This window comes from Heloderma suspectum, chromosome 5 (genome assembly GCF_057233095.1).
Source record: "Heloderma suspectum isolate Gila_16-S chromosome 5, 16-S_ref, whole genome shotgun sequence".
In the NCBI taxonomy this organism is placed as follows: Eukaryota; Metazoa; Chordata; class Lepidosauria; order Squamata; family Helodermatidae; genus Heloderma; species Heloderma suspectum.
In genome coordinates this window covers 36,465,064-36,478,260 of record NC_139462.1, presented here as the reverse complement: position 1 = coordinate 36,478,260, position 13,197 = coordinate 36,465,064, and the positions used below count along the sequence as shown (strand labels likewise).

The window sequence follows — 13,197 nt, the reverse complement described above, 5'->3', positions numbered from 1 at the left end:
GGTTCCTAAAGATCCCAAAGCGCATGAACCACTAGTACCTCTTAGAGGCAAACACATGGTATTCCCATTTTCATGATTACAGCAATTCAGAAAAGAGTCATGGAAACATGAATTTATATACCTGTGTCTTCCTATCCTTCTGGCTAGAAGCCTTTGGAGGCTGTTAAGGAGGCAATCGCATAGGTGGTGCAAGACTTGTAAGGTGAGGAATAAGCATAGCATCTCCAATTATGGGATGTTATCCTATGGAGCCACAGGACAGGCTTTTAAAATCTATGTCTGTGTATGAAAATGCAAGACCAATTACAGGTTTATAGCTATAGGATATCAAATTAACTGAAGGAATAACTTGTGTCATCTGAACCAATGCTGTTTGGCCGAACCCAACTGATACGCGAAGGATGTGTGCCTTCAATAGACACTTAATTAACCATGTAATCCCACATAGCCATTATATTTCATGAGCCTGGCTATTTAAATAAAGATGACATTTAACAAGGTATAGCATATCCATGTAGAACTGCTGTCGGCACGAATCCATGGCACGAAGAAATGTGCTTTCAGGAAACTAATTGTACATTTGTTTTCATCAGCACATAGCTGAGTTTATGTGATTAGTGGTTTTAAACACTTTACCTGTGGTTGGTGAACGTATTAGGAAGGTAAATATGTTAACACTGCATGTGGAGAAAGCTAAATAAAGTAAGGATCATTTCAGGGGCTTAGAGATAATGCAGCACTGAAAGATCACATGGCTTTTCATACTGGGATAAAAGTTCTGCTTCAAGCTCTGAGGCAAAATTAAAAGTAAGAAAAGGGAGTTCTGTGGAAACCTGCTATCCCTTCTACTTGACCACCTAGGTAGCCGGCGCTAAAGGCTTGCAAATTGAAAACTTTGTGAAGTCTGGCTCAAAAACAATTTCTGTTTGGAAATGGAACAAGAGTGGAAGAGTATTAGGATCAAAGTACACATTATGTTAAAGACATAATGTGCGGCTGCCCCTCTAGTTTTTAAATACTTACAAGTAAGCACATGGGGTCTCCACTACCCTTCTGATTAAAAAAAAAACCCAAACCACTGCCAGTGGATCAAATATCAGGAGGGGAGAAGTAGGGAAGGTTTAAACTTCCTGGACTCGCATGTGGTAGTCCCAAACCAGATCACATGCTTGCTTGTGAATAAACATTAGAGTTCCGGCTGCAATAATGTAGTTTAGCTCTTAGGGCCACAGCTGAGAAACCTGCAAAGCCACATTAGAAATATGTCACCAGCCAGTTCTTTATAACTAATTTGGTTGTTAGTGTAACTTTGACAATAACCGCATGCAGATTGGAAGGGTCTCCCCACCATCCCCTGAAGCTGAAGAGGTTGAGCATCTCTAATTTTAAACATGACTGCGAGGAATCAGGATTCAGAAATACTTGAGCAGGTCCATATGGCCCCCAGCTGATGGGTTACCCATCTTTTGACTTTAGTAAGAAACACAAAATCTGATATACACAAGGAACACTGATCTTGTGAGAGGATATAAAAATATTTTATCGAGGGTGTTTCATAGTAACAAGGGAAATAAAGATATTAAGCATCATAAATATGTTCAGTGATACTTTACATATTATGATTGGTATAACTCAAACAAATGGCTGGGAACTGCTATTAATACAATCACAAATACTGTTGTAAGTCCCCAACTGGCAAACCACCATTAAAAGTGAATTATTTTTAAGCAACTGCAATAAATTTACTTTCTAATGACATGTCAAAGTATTTAATGTCCTGCACTAATACAGGTGGAGTATACAAATGTACATCTCCTGCAATATTTGCGTTCCACATCTATTATTATTTTTAAGGAAATAAAGAAACAACATTTGTGTGATTCCAGATCAGCTGTAGTAAATATTTTGAATTTGTCTCCATTTTTGTATTCTGTTTGTAATGAAGATTCCACAAATCATCTTTGTTTCTGATCCCTAAGGCCAAATTCCTAGTGGATGGTTTTCTAAAATGTCTTTCCCTTTTTATCACTCTTCTAGAATACCTGACGGTGTTCTCCCAGATGATTGCATTCCATGACCCTGAGCTGAGTAACCATCTCAATGAAATTGGCTTCATTCCAGATGTAAGTAGAACTGCTTCTAATACATTTTTAATAAGGGTAGTAGTGGAAGAAGAAGGTAGGGTCAGTCTTAAAGGTTTGTTTTCGCAAATCACTCCAAAGCAACTTTGACCCAAGAAGCCTCCAAAACCTGTTAGCAGCTGCCAGTGCAATCAGTTACGTGTTGAACTGAAGCAGCTGTGCCTCTGAATGTGCTGTCAATTTCAAATGTGTGGTATTGATCTCATGATCTTTCCCACATCGCTTCTAGCCACTTGATGCCTACCTTAAACTAGTACTATAACGTAGGAGCACACAAGCCTAGGAGTGTTTACTTAGAAGTAAGTCCCGTTGAGTTCAATGGGGCTTACTTCCAAGTAAGTGGGCATACAGTGGTGATCTTGGGGAATATCTATGCTGCAAATACTTATTTCTGGTTTTTCTATCACTTTAACCATCATGTCTTTCTCCAAAGAATCATGATAGTTGTATTCTGATGGTGCTGATAACTCTCTTTTAGAGCTCCCTAGCATGTATGCACATATCCACACATGCACACACCCTGGGCACAAATACACTTCACAGGTTTCCCTGAGCAGAGTGAATATTCAGACAGCTTGCATGTCATATATGTACAGTCAGGGCCAGAAATATTGGAACAAGGATAACTGTTTCGGCAGTTGGCCTCTGTAAACCACCACATTGAAGTTGAAAGGAAACACACCCAGATGGGAGCGAAATCAGGACTTTCAGCTGTAATTCAAGGGGTTTGACAAAAGTGGGACACTAACCAGTCAGGAAGGACAGCCAGTAGCATACACACACACCCATCATTGGTGGCTCATAAGTAATGGAACGAATGGCTGACAAGCAGCTGCATGGCCAGGTGTGGTCTGTTTCCTGGGTACCCCTTGACCAATCAAGCAGATAAAAGGCCTGGAGGTGGTTCTGGGTATTACGTTTGCATTTGGTAGCTGTTCACTGGAACCCCCAACATGAGGTCCAAAGTGGTGTCCATGCGAATGAAGGAGGCCATCGTTAGGCTGAGGAAATGAAATAAACCCATCAGAGAGATAGCAAAAACAGTGGGAGTGGTCAATACAACAGTTTGGAACATCGTGAAAAAGAAGGAATTAACTGGCAAGCTCAGCAACAGCAAAAGACCACGGAAGACAGCTAAGGTGGATGACCGCAGAATTCTGCTCATGGTGAAGAGGAACCCTTTCACAACATCTAGCCAGGTCAGGAACGCTCTAGCCAGGTAGGCATGTCACTGTCAACATTTACAGTCAAGAGACGGCTTTATGAATGTAAATACAGAGGCATCATATCAAGGTGCAAACCACTGGTAATGCTCAAGAACTGAAAGGCCAGATTAGCCTTTGCCAGCAAACACCAAAAAAAGCCTGCCCAGTTCTGGAATAAGATTCTTTGGACTGATGAAACCAAGATTAACTTGTACCTGAATAATGGGAAGAGAAAAGTGTGGAGAAGGAAAGGAACAGCTCATGATCCAAAGCATAGCACATCATCTGTCAAACATGGTGGAGGCAGTGTTACGGCAGGGGCATGTATGGCTGCCAATGGAACCGGGTCACTGGTGTTTATTGATGACCTGACTGCTGATAAACACAGCAGGATGAATTCTGAAGTGTATAGGGCTATACTTTCTGCTCAGATTCAGCAGAATGCTGTCAAACTGATAGGACGCCGCTTCATATTGCAGATGGATAATGACCCAAAATATACAGCAAAAGCTACCAAGAGTTTCTTAAGGCAAAGAAGTGGGATGTTCTTCAATGGCCAAGTCAGTCACCTGATCTCCACCCAATAGAGTATGCTTTTCACTTACTGAAGACAAGACTGAAGGCAGAAAGACCCACAAACAAGCAGCAGCTGAAGGCAGCTGCAGTAAAGGCCTGGCAAAGCATCTCGAGGGAGGAAACTCATCATTTGGCCATGTCCATGGGTTCCAGACTTCAGGTAGTCATTGACTGTAAAGGATTTTCACCCAGATATTAAAGGCGATCCTTAAGTTTGAAATGATGTTGGTTTGTTCCATTACTTATGAGCCACCAACGACGGGTGTGTGTGTATGCCACTGGTTGTCCTTCCTGAATGGTTAGTGCCCCACTTTTGTCAAACCCCTTGAATTACAGCTGCAAGTCCTGACTTCGCTCTCATCTGGGTGTGTTTCCTTTCAACTTCAATGTGGTGGTGTACAGAGGCCAACTGCTGAAACAGTTACCCTTGTTCCAATATTTCTGGCCCTGACTGTATGTCCTTTGGTGCTACTGGTGGCATTGCAAGCTTTGACCTGGTCCTCTGAATTGAAACTTACTTTTAGTGTTGATGTCTATGTAGAAATCAACACTAAAAGTAAGTTTCAATTCAGAGGACCAGGTCAAAGCTTGCAATGCCACCAGTAGCACCAAAGGACATACAGTCAGGGCCAGAAATATTGGAACAAGGGTAACTGTTTCAGCAGTTGGCCTCTGTACACCACCACATTGAAGTTGAAAGGAAACACACCCAGATGAGAGCGAAGTCAGGACTTGCAGCTGTAATTCAAGGGGTTTGACAAAAGTGGGGCACTAACCATTCAGGAAGGACAGCCAGTGGCATACACACACACCCGTCGTTGGTGGCTCATAAGTAATGGAACAAACCAACATCATTTCAAACTTAAGGATCGCCTTTAATATCTGGGTGAAAATCCTTTACAGTCAATGACTACCTGAAGTCTGGAACCCATGGACGTAGAAACCCCTTCATGGATCACTGCCTTGTTGTGGCGAAGGGGCTTGCGTAACTCAGTGAAGCCATAAGCTATGCCGTGCAGGGCCACCCAAGACGGACAGGTCATGGCAGAGAGTTCTGACAAAATGTGGTCCACTGGAGAAGGAAATGGCAACCCACTCCAGTATTCTTGCCAAGAAAACCCCATGGAACGTATCACAAGGCTAAAAGATATGACGCCGGAAGATGAGCCCCTCAGGTCGGAAGGTGTCCAATATGCTACTGGGGAAGAGCAGAGGGTATTTCCAAGTAGCGCCAGAAAGAGTGAAGCGGCTGGGCCAAACCCAAAAGGACACTCAGCTGTGGATGTGTCTGGCGGTGAAAAGAAAATCTGATGCTGTAAAGAACAATATTGTTTAGGAACCTGGAATGTCAGATCAATGAATCAAGGTAAGCTGGAGGTGGTCAAACATGAGATGGCAAGATTGAACATCGACATCTTGGGAATTAGCAAACTCAAATGGACAGGCATGGGCGAATTTAATTCAGGTGACCATCATATCTACTACTGTGGGCAAGAATCCCTTAGAAGAAATGGAGTAGCACTCATAGTCAACAAAAGGGTGGGAAAAGCAGTACTGGGGTACAATCTTAAAAATGATAGAATGATCTCAGTACGAATCCAAGGCAAACCATTCAACATCACAGTAGTTCAAGTCTATGCCCCAACCACTGAGGCCGAAGAAGCTGAGGTTGATCGGTTCTATGAAGACCTACAACACCTTCTAGAACTAACACCAAAAAAAGATGTCCTCTTCATCATAGGGGATTGGAATGCTAAAGTAGGAAATCAAGAAATCACCGGGATAACAGGCAGGCATGGCCTTGGTGTACAAAATGAAGCAGGACAAAAGCTAATAGAGTTTTGCCAAGAGAACACGCTGATCATAGCAAACACTCTTTTCCAACAGCACAAGAGGCGACTCTACACATGGACGTCACCAGATGGTCAATATCGAAATCAGATTGATTATGTCCTTTGCAGCCAAAGATGGAGAAGCTCCATACAGTCAGTAAAAACAAGACCTGGAGCTGACTGTGGCTCAGATCATGAGCTCCTTCTTGCAAAATTTCGTCTTAAATTGAAGAACGTCGGGAAAACCACTAAATCATTCAGGTATGACCTAAATCATATCCCTGATGAATATACAGTGGAGGTGAGGAATAGATTTCAGGGATTAGACCTGATAGACAGAGTGCCTGAGGAACTATGGATGGAGGTCTGTAACATTGTTCAGGAGGCAGCAACGAAATCCATCCCAAAGAAAAAGAAATGCAAGAAAGCAAAGTGGCTGTCTGATGAGGCTTTACAAGTAGCTGAGGAAAGAAGGGAAGCGAAAAGCAAGGGAGAAAGGGGAAGATATACCCAACTGAACGCAGAGTTCCAGAGAATAGCAAGGAGAGACAAGAAGGCCTTCTTAAATGAACAATGCAAAGAAATCGAGGAAAACAACAGAATGGGAAAGACTAGAGATCTCTTCAAGAAAATTGGAGATCTCAAGGGAACGTTTTGTGCAAAGATGGGCATGATAAAGGACAAAGAAGGCAGGGACCTAACAGAAGCAGATGAGATTAAGAAGAGGTGGCAAGAATACACAGAAGAACTATACAGGAAAGATCTGAATGTCCCTGATAGCCATGATAGTGCGGTCATTGAACTTGAGCCGGACATCCTAGAGAGTGAAGTCAAGTGGGCCTTAGGAAGCATTAGTAACAACAAAGCTAGCGGCGATGACAGTATTCCAGCCGAACTATTTAAAATCCTAAAAGATGATGCTGTTAAAGTGCTGCATTCAATATGTCAGCAAATCTAGAACACTCAACAGTGGCCACAAGACTGGAAAAGGTCAGTTTACATTCCAATTCCAAAGAAGGGCAACGCCAAAGAGTGTTCAAACTACCGCACAATTGCGCTCATTTCACATGCCAGCAAGGTGATGCTCAAAATCCTACAAGCTAGGCTTCAGCAGTACGCGAACTGAGAACTACCGGAAGTACAAGCTGGGTTTAGAAGAGGCAGAGGAACTAGAGATCAAATCGCCAACATTCGCTGCATCATGGAGAAAGCAAGAGAATTCCAGAAAAACGTCTATTTCTGCTTCATTGACTACGCTAAAGCCTTTGATTGTGTGGATCACAACAAACTGTGGCAAATTCTTAAAGTGATGGGAGTACCAGACCACCTTACCTGTCTCCTGAGAAACCTGTACGAGGGTCAAGAAGCAACAGTAAGAACCGGACATGGAACAACCGATTGGTTCAAAATTGGGAAAGGAGTACGACAAGGCTGCATATTGTCACCCTGCTTATTTAACTTATATGCAGAGTACATCATGAGAAATGCCGGGTTGGATGAATCAGAGGTCGGAATTAAGATTGCTGGGAGAATTATCAACAACCTCCGATATGCAGACGATACCACCCTAATGGCAGAAAGCGAAGAGGATCTCAAGAGCCTCTTGTTGAGGGTGAAAGAGGAGAGTGCAAAAGCTGGTTTGAAACTCAACATTAAAAAAACGAAGATCATGGCATCTGGCCCCATCACTTCCTGGCATATAGAAGGGGAAGAAATGGAAGCAGTGACAGATTTTACTTTCTTGGGCTCCAAGATCACCGCAGACGGTGACTGTAGCCATGAAATTAAAAGACGCTTGCTCCTGGGGAGGAAAGCTATGGCCAACCTAGACAGCATAGTAAGAAGCAGAGACATCACCTTGCCGACAAAGGTCCGTCTAATCAAAGCTATGGTTTTCCCAGTAGTAATGTATGGCTGTGAGAGCTGGACTATAAGGAAGGCTGAGCGCCGAAGAATTGATGCTTTCGAACTGTGGTGCTGGAGAAGACTCTTACGAGTGCCCTGGACTGCAACGAGGTCAAATCAGTCCATCCTAAAGGAAATCAACCCTGAGTGCTCATTGGAAGGACAGATAATGAAGCTGAAGCTCGAATATTTTGGCCACCTAATGCGAAGAGAAAACTCCCTGGAAAAGACCCTGATGCTGGGAAAGACTGAAGGCAAAAGGAGAAGGGGACGGCAGAGGATGAGATGGCTAGATAGCATCACGGATGCAATGAATATGAACTTGAGCACGCTCCGGGAGAGAGCGCAGGACAGGAAGGCCTGGCGTGCTATGGTCCATGGGGTCACGAAGAGTCGGACACGACTGAACGACTGAACAACAACAACAACTATGTAGAAACATCTGAATTGTGGTTGGGTACACTGCAAGCAGTAGCAAGCCCATTCTACAGAAATTTGCTGTATACTGACATGCACGCAGTCCTTTCCGCAAGGAGCTTTACAATCTGGTGAAGCTGGCAAAGAGATGATGGGGAAGGTATATTATTGCCACAGTTATCTTCAAAACTGCATTCATACAAATAGATTTGCAAACCTACAATAAATGTAATAGAAGGAGTCCTTCTTGTCACTTGGAAAATAAAATCAACATTGTATTTCTGTACCTGTGACTCTCCTGGCTCCATCAAGGTGAAGGATATGTCCTTCTGCAATTATATGAACCAGATTTTCTTGCTTGAGTTCTAATCCTATCAAATTGAACACTGATTAATCTTTCAAGTTCCCACTACAAGAGATATTTTTTTTGGCATTCCCATTTATGCTATAGAGCTCTTTGAATACTGAACGTCACTAAATAGCAAGCAAGGTTATGCTCAAAATCCTACAAGCTAGGCTTCAGCAGTATGTGAACCGAGAACTACCAGAAGTACAAGCTGGGTTTCAAAGAGGCAGAGGAACTAGAGATCAAATCGCCAACATTTGCTGGATCATGGAGAAAGCAAGAGAATTCCAGGAAAACGTCTATTTCTGCTTCATTGACTACGCTAAAGCCTTTGATTGTGTGGATCACAACAAACTCTGGCAAATTCTTAAAGAGACGGGAGTACCAGACCACCTTACCTGTCTCCTGAGAAACCTGTATGAGGGCCAAGAAGCAACAGTAAGAACCGGACATGGAACAACCGATTGGTTCAAAATTGGGAAAGGAGTACGACAAGTCTGCATATTATCGCCCTGCTTATTTAACTTATATGCAGAGTACATCATGAGAAACGCCGGGTTGGATGAATCACAGGTTGGAATTAAGATTGTTGGGAGAATTATCAACAACCTCAGATACGCAGACGATACCACCCTAATGGCAGAAAGCAAAGAGGATCTCAAGAGCCTCTTGTTGAGGGTGAAAGAGGAGAGTGCAAAAGCTGGTTTGAAACTCAACATTAAAAAAACTCAAATCATGACATTTGGCCCCATCATTTCCTGGCATATAGAAGGGGAAGAAATGGAAGCAGTGAAAGATTTTACTTTCTTGGGCTCCAAGATCATCACAGACGGTGACTGTAGCCATGAAATTAAAAGACGCTTGCTCCTTGGGAGGAAAGCTATGGCAAACCTAGACAGCATAGTAAGAAGCAGAGACATCACCTTGCTGACAAAGGTCCATATAGTCAAAGCTATGGTTTTCCCAGTAGTAACGTATGGCTGTGAGAGCTGGACTATAAGGAAGGCTGAGCGCCGAAAAATTGATGCTTTCGAACTGTGGTGCTGGAGAGGACTCTTACGAGTCCCCTAGACTGCAAGGAGGTCAAATCAGTCAGTCCTAAAGGAAATCATCCCTGACTGCTCATTGGAAGGACAGATACTGAAGCTGAAGCTCAAATATTTTGGCCACCTAATGCGAAGAGAAAAGTCCCTGGAAAAGACCCTGATGCTGGGAAAGATTGAAGGCAAAAGGAGAAGGGGACGGCAGAGGATGAGATGGCTAGCTAGCATCACCCATGCAATGAATATGAACCTGAGCACGTTCCAGGAGAGAACGGAGGACAGGAAGGCCTGGCGTGCTATGGTCCATGGGGTCACGAAGAGTCAGACACGACTTCACGACTGAACAACAAATCGCAAGTGCTGTCAACTATTGCAATGCTTTCGTTAAATAAGATGTGGAATTCGCATGGAAAATTGAGGTGGAATTCTAAAAGTTGTTTCCCTAGACATTCTATAAAATCTTAAAATGTCCTACTAAAAAATACCATGTTTGCCAACTAATTCTGCCATAAAAACAAAGCACTCTTAAATTAAGCAACGCCTGCTACCAGAAGAGCACATTATATCCTTAGATTATACTGGTTTGTTTTCAGTTTCCAATTATGAAAACAAGCCACAGTTTTTGGCTTGCCCATTAATTATAGGTTCTGGTTATGTTTACTTGGTAACCACTTATCAAAGTTACTGCTATAACCCCAGTTCCTATTCAGTTGCAAGAAACTTTCCACTTAGCTAATTATAGGTGTTAACAAATAAGATGTATTATTGTTGAGTTTGTGGAATAAGGCTACAGCTAATTGGTATTTAAGAGGACACTGGTGTCAAACTTACATCCTTTATTCAAGTTTCTCTCTCTTTTTTTAATTACAAATGTTGGAGGTTTTTCATATTACAGTGACATTTACAGTACATTTATGTTATATAGCAGCAACAAGAGAAGGAACAGTGATTGACCTTTGCATCCAGGTCTGGGAAGGGGATATATTTCCCTCCCACCTACCCATACACCCATACACATGCATGCACACACGCGTGCACACACACACACACAGGTGCATGTTATTCTTCATATTCTAAGTTGTTTTGGCTTTTCTGCTCATGCATTGGGTGGGTGGGGGGAGCATTTTCTACTGATTCCCCCTTCCATGTGCATCCCTTTGCATCATCAAACTATTCCCAAGGGTCGCCCAAATCTCAAGGCCAGATTTGCACAGAGGGAGTGGGGAGGTGGGAAAGCCATGCTCTGTGAACAGAATAGAAGGGAACTTCAGATCCAAGTTAGATCGTATCAGGCAACCTGCATCTACTTCTTTTACGTAAGACCCCAAAGTATGAGGAGAGGATGCCTTAGCTGCTTGTCCTTTGTCTCCTGTCACTAATATGAAACATTGAAATGGGCAACTGAGCTGACAGGGCTGGGCTGCATAATATCTGAATTTGTGTTAGGCAGATGTGGAATGTGACTCAAATGGAACTGGAACATCCGTTGTTTCTTCGGCATAGCTGGCATGAAACGGTGGTCTAGAGTGCAGTTTGATCTCTCTCTGGTCCTCTAATTATAAACTGTTTTCTGTAGGAGAATATAAGAAGATTTACTTCACAGGATTGTTGTGACAGTGAACAACCTAAGACTGTAATATTTTGAACGCTGAACACTAAAGGTTCTATATAACTAAGTGTTCAGCATTAAGCATACTTCATTATTGGCAAACGCTGGCATGCCATGAAAAATAAGTGAATCTCCCTTGCACAAATTAGTAGCTTGTACGCCTATTAAAAGCAAAACTTCAGAGGAAATATTGCAGTAAGAATTTTAACAGTCCTGATACTTGGTTATACTTGAAATATGTTGGTAGGGGGCAGTGTGTACTAAGAATACATTTCAACAAGCAGTTTCTTTTGGGAAGCAACTATTGAACCGGATTCTTGGGTGTCTTTTTCTTTCTATTTTAATGTTATCTGTTGTCTTCCTAAGGTAAAATAAGATGTAAAAATGATTATTCTGTTTGTGAAAGCATTTGCTTTATTATTCTTTCCTCTTCCTAGAATTTTACATTTCTGGAAAAATACGCGTTGCAACCTTGATAGTGAAATAATATCTGAATTTTATTTTATAAATTATACGGTTGCAGGTATGGCTGCAATCTAAGGAAGCTAAATATTGAGAAATTGGTTTTTGTCATAGCAGTCTACTACTAAAGAGACAAATTGCAGTTGAAACAGAAGTGCGGCTTGTCTCTTTGGCGGTGACAATAACCAGCCTAGCTCTAGCTGTATACCCAAGTTCCCTAGCTGGGCACATGAAGCTTCCTTTGAATTGCTTTTTACTGGTGATATTGGCTTTGGCCAGCACGTGTGCAGGTATAACATTTTGTTTTATATGTACAGCTTAATATCTCCTTTGATAAGAAGAAATCAATGTTTCAAAATCTGATCAATCTCTTGGAGAGCCATATTTTAACAACAATTGGTTAACTGTAAGACTTTCAGCTCTGAAGTGGGAAAGAGTGGGGAGAGAAAAGATCCCATTTTCAATCTGTAGTGGAGATTTCAGGAATAGAAAACCATGTGCAAATTTTGTAATGGCAGAGTAAAGTGATAGAGTATGTATTAAGGTCTCTATGTGAAACTTAGAAAATGGGTTATTATACAATGCTAAGAAATATAATCGAGTTCAGCTTCTTCAGCTCCTGGTTTAAATTGAGGTGTTGGTAGCATGTTACCCTAATAGAGATTTTGAACTATAATCCTGATGTAAATTTCTCACATGTGTTACAGCCAGAAACTGCAGAATTACAGCACTAATAAAAGCATGTGCGAGGATCTGCTGAAATAATGTATTTCCTTCTCCCCCTTTCCCATTTTGTTTTTATAGCTCTATGCTATTCCTTGGTTTCTCACAATGTTTACACGTGAGTATGATCTTTTCTCATTTTTCTGTACTAAGTAGAGATGTCAGAGAAATCTGCAACAGAACTCATCAACAAATGAGTTCGGATTTTCATGAATCCAACCTCCAGATTCTCCAGTGGACAAGCTTCTCCCCTGTCAGGCAGATTCCAGGCACTTGCAGACTGTTTTTCTAACTTTCCCAAATTTTGCACAAATTTCATTGTAGAAAAATGCTCAAAAAAAGAAAACCCAGTCAAAAATGCGCATTTCCCCCATAGGCTAAAGTGTGAAAATGCACATTTGGGAGAAGTTGCACATTTGGGCAAAGTTGCACATTTGCACATGTGCAAATTTGCACAAACATACATTTGCACAAATACAGATTTGTACAAATTTGGAAACAAAAAATCTGATTCTGTTGATGGGTGGACAATGGAACAAAAGGCACCTGACAATCCATGAAACACAGACAGAATGGATTTGACACAATCTGTACATCCCTAGTACTAAGTATACTTTTATTTAAGTTCTAAGCCTGCAAAGGATGGCTAGGATTTCATGCCAAGAGTCTGGGACACTGAAGAGTCTGTAATGTCAAATACCTAGAATATACGAACAGAGCAATCCTGTATGTGTCTACTTAGAAGTCAGTTCCATTGGGTATAGGATTGCAGCCTAAATTGGCCACACACACAAAATTAGTAATCTGGTAAATAATTGGCAACTGTGTTTTTCAAGATATAACATAATATACTATCTTGAAAATACATATTCTTTCAGAGAGTTCAGCCATATATACATATATCTTTGGTATGTTTTCATCTTGAGATTTCCCCTTTC

General features: G+C 41.8%; 1 protein-coding gene across 8 annotated transcripts in view; it reads left to right on the top strand.

The window, feature by feature from the left end:
• Nucleotides 1-13,197, top strand: part of TBCK (TBC1 domain containing kinase) — a 126,834-nt gene that overhangs the window by 70,925 nt on the left and 42,712 nt on the right. For all 8 annotated transcript variants that reach the window (XM_084855793.1, XM_084855787.1, XM_084855794.1 and 5 more), the window contains 2 exons: nt 2,038-2,123; nt 12,341-12,377. In XM_084855793.1, the coding sequence (XP_084711919.1) occupies nt 2,038-2,123; nt 12,341-12,377 (123 nt within the window). The remainder of the gene's footprint in view (nt 1-2,037; nt 2,124-12,340; nt 12,378-13,197) is intronic.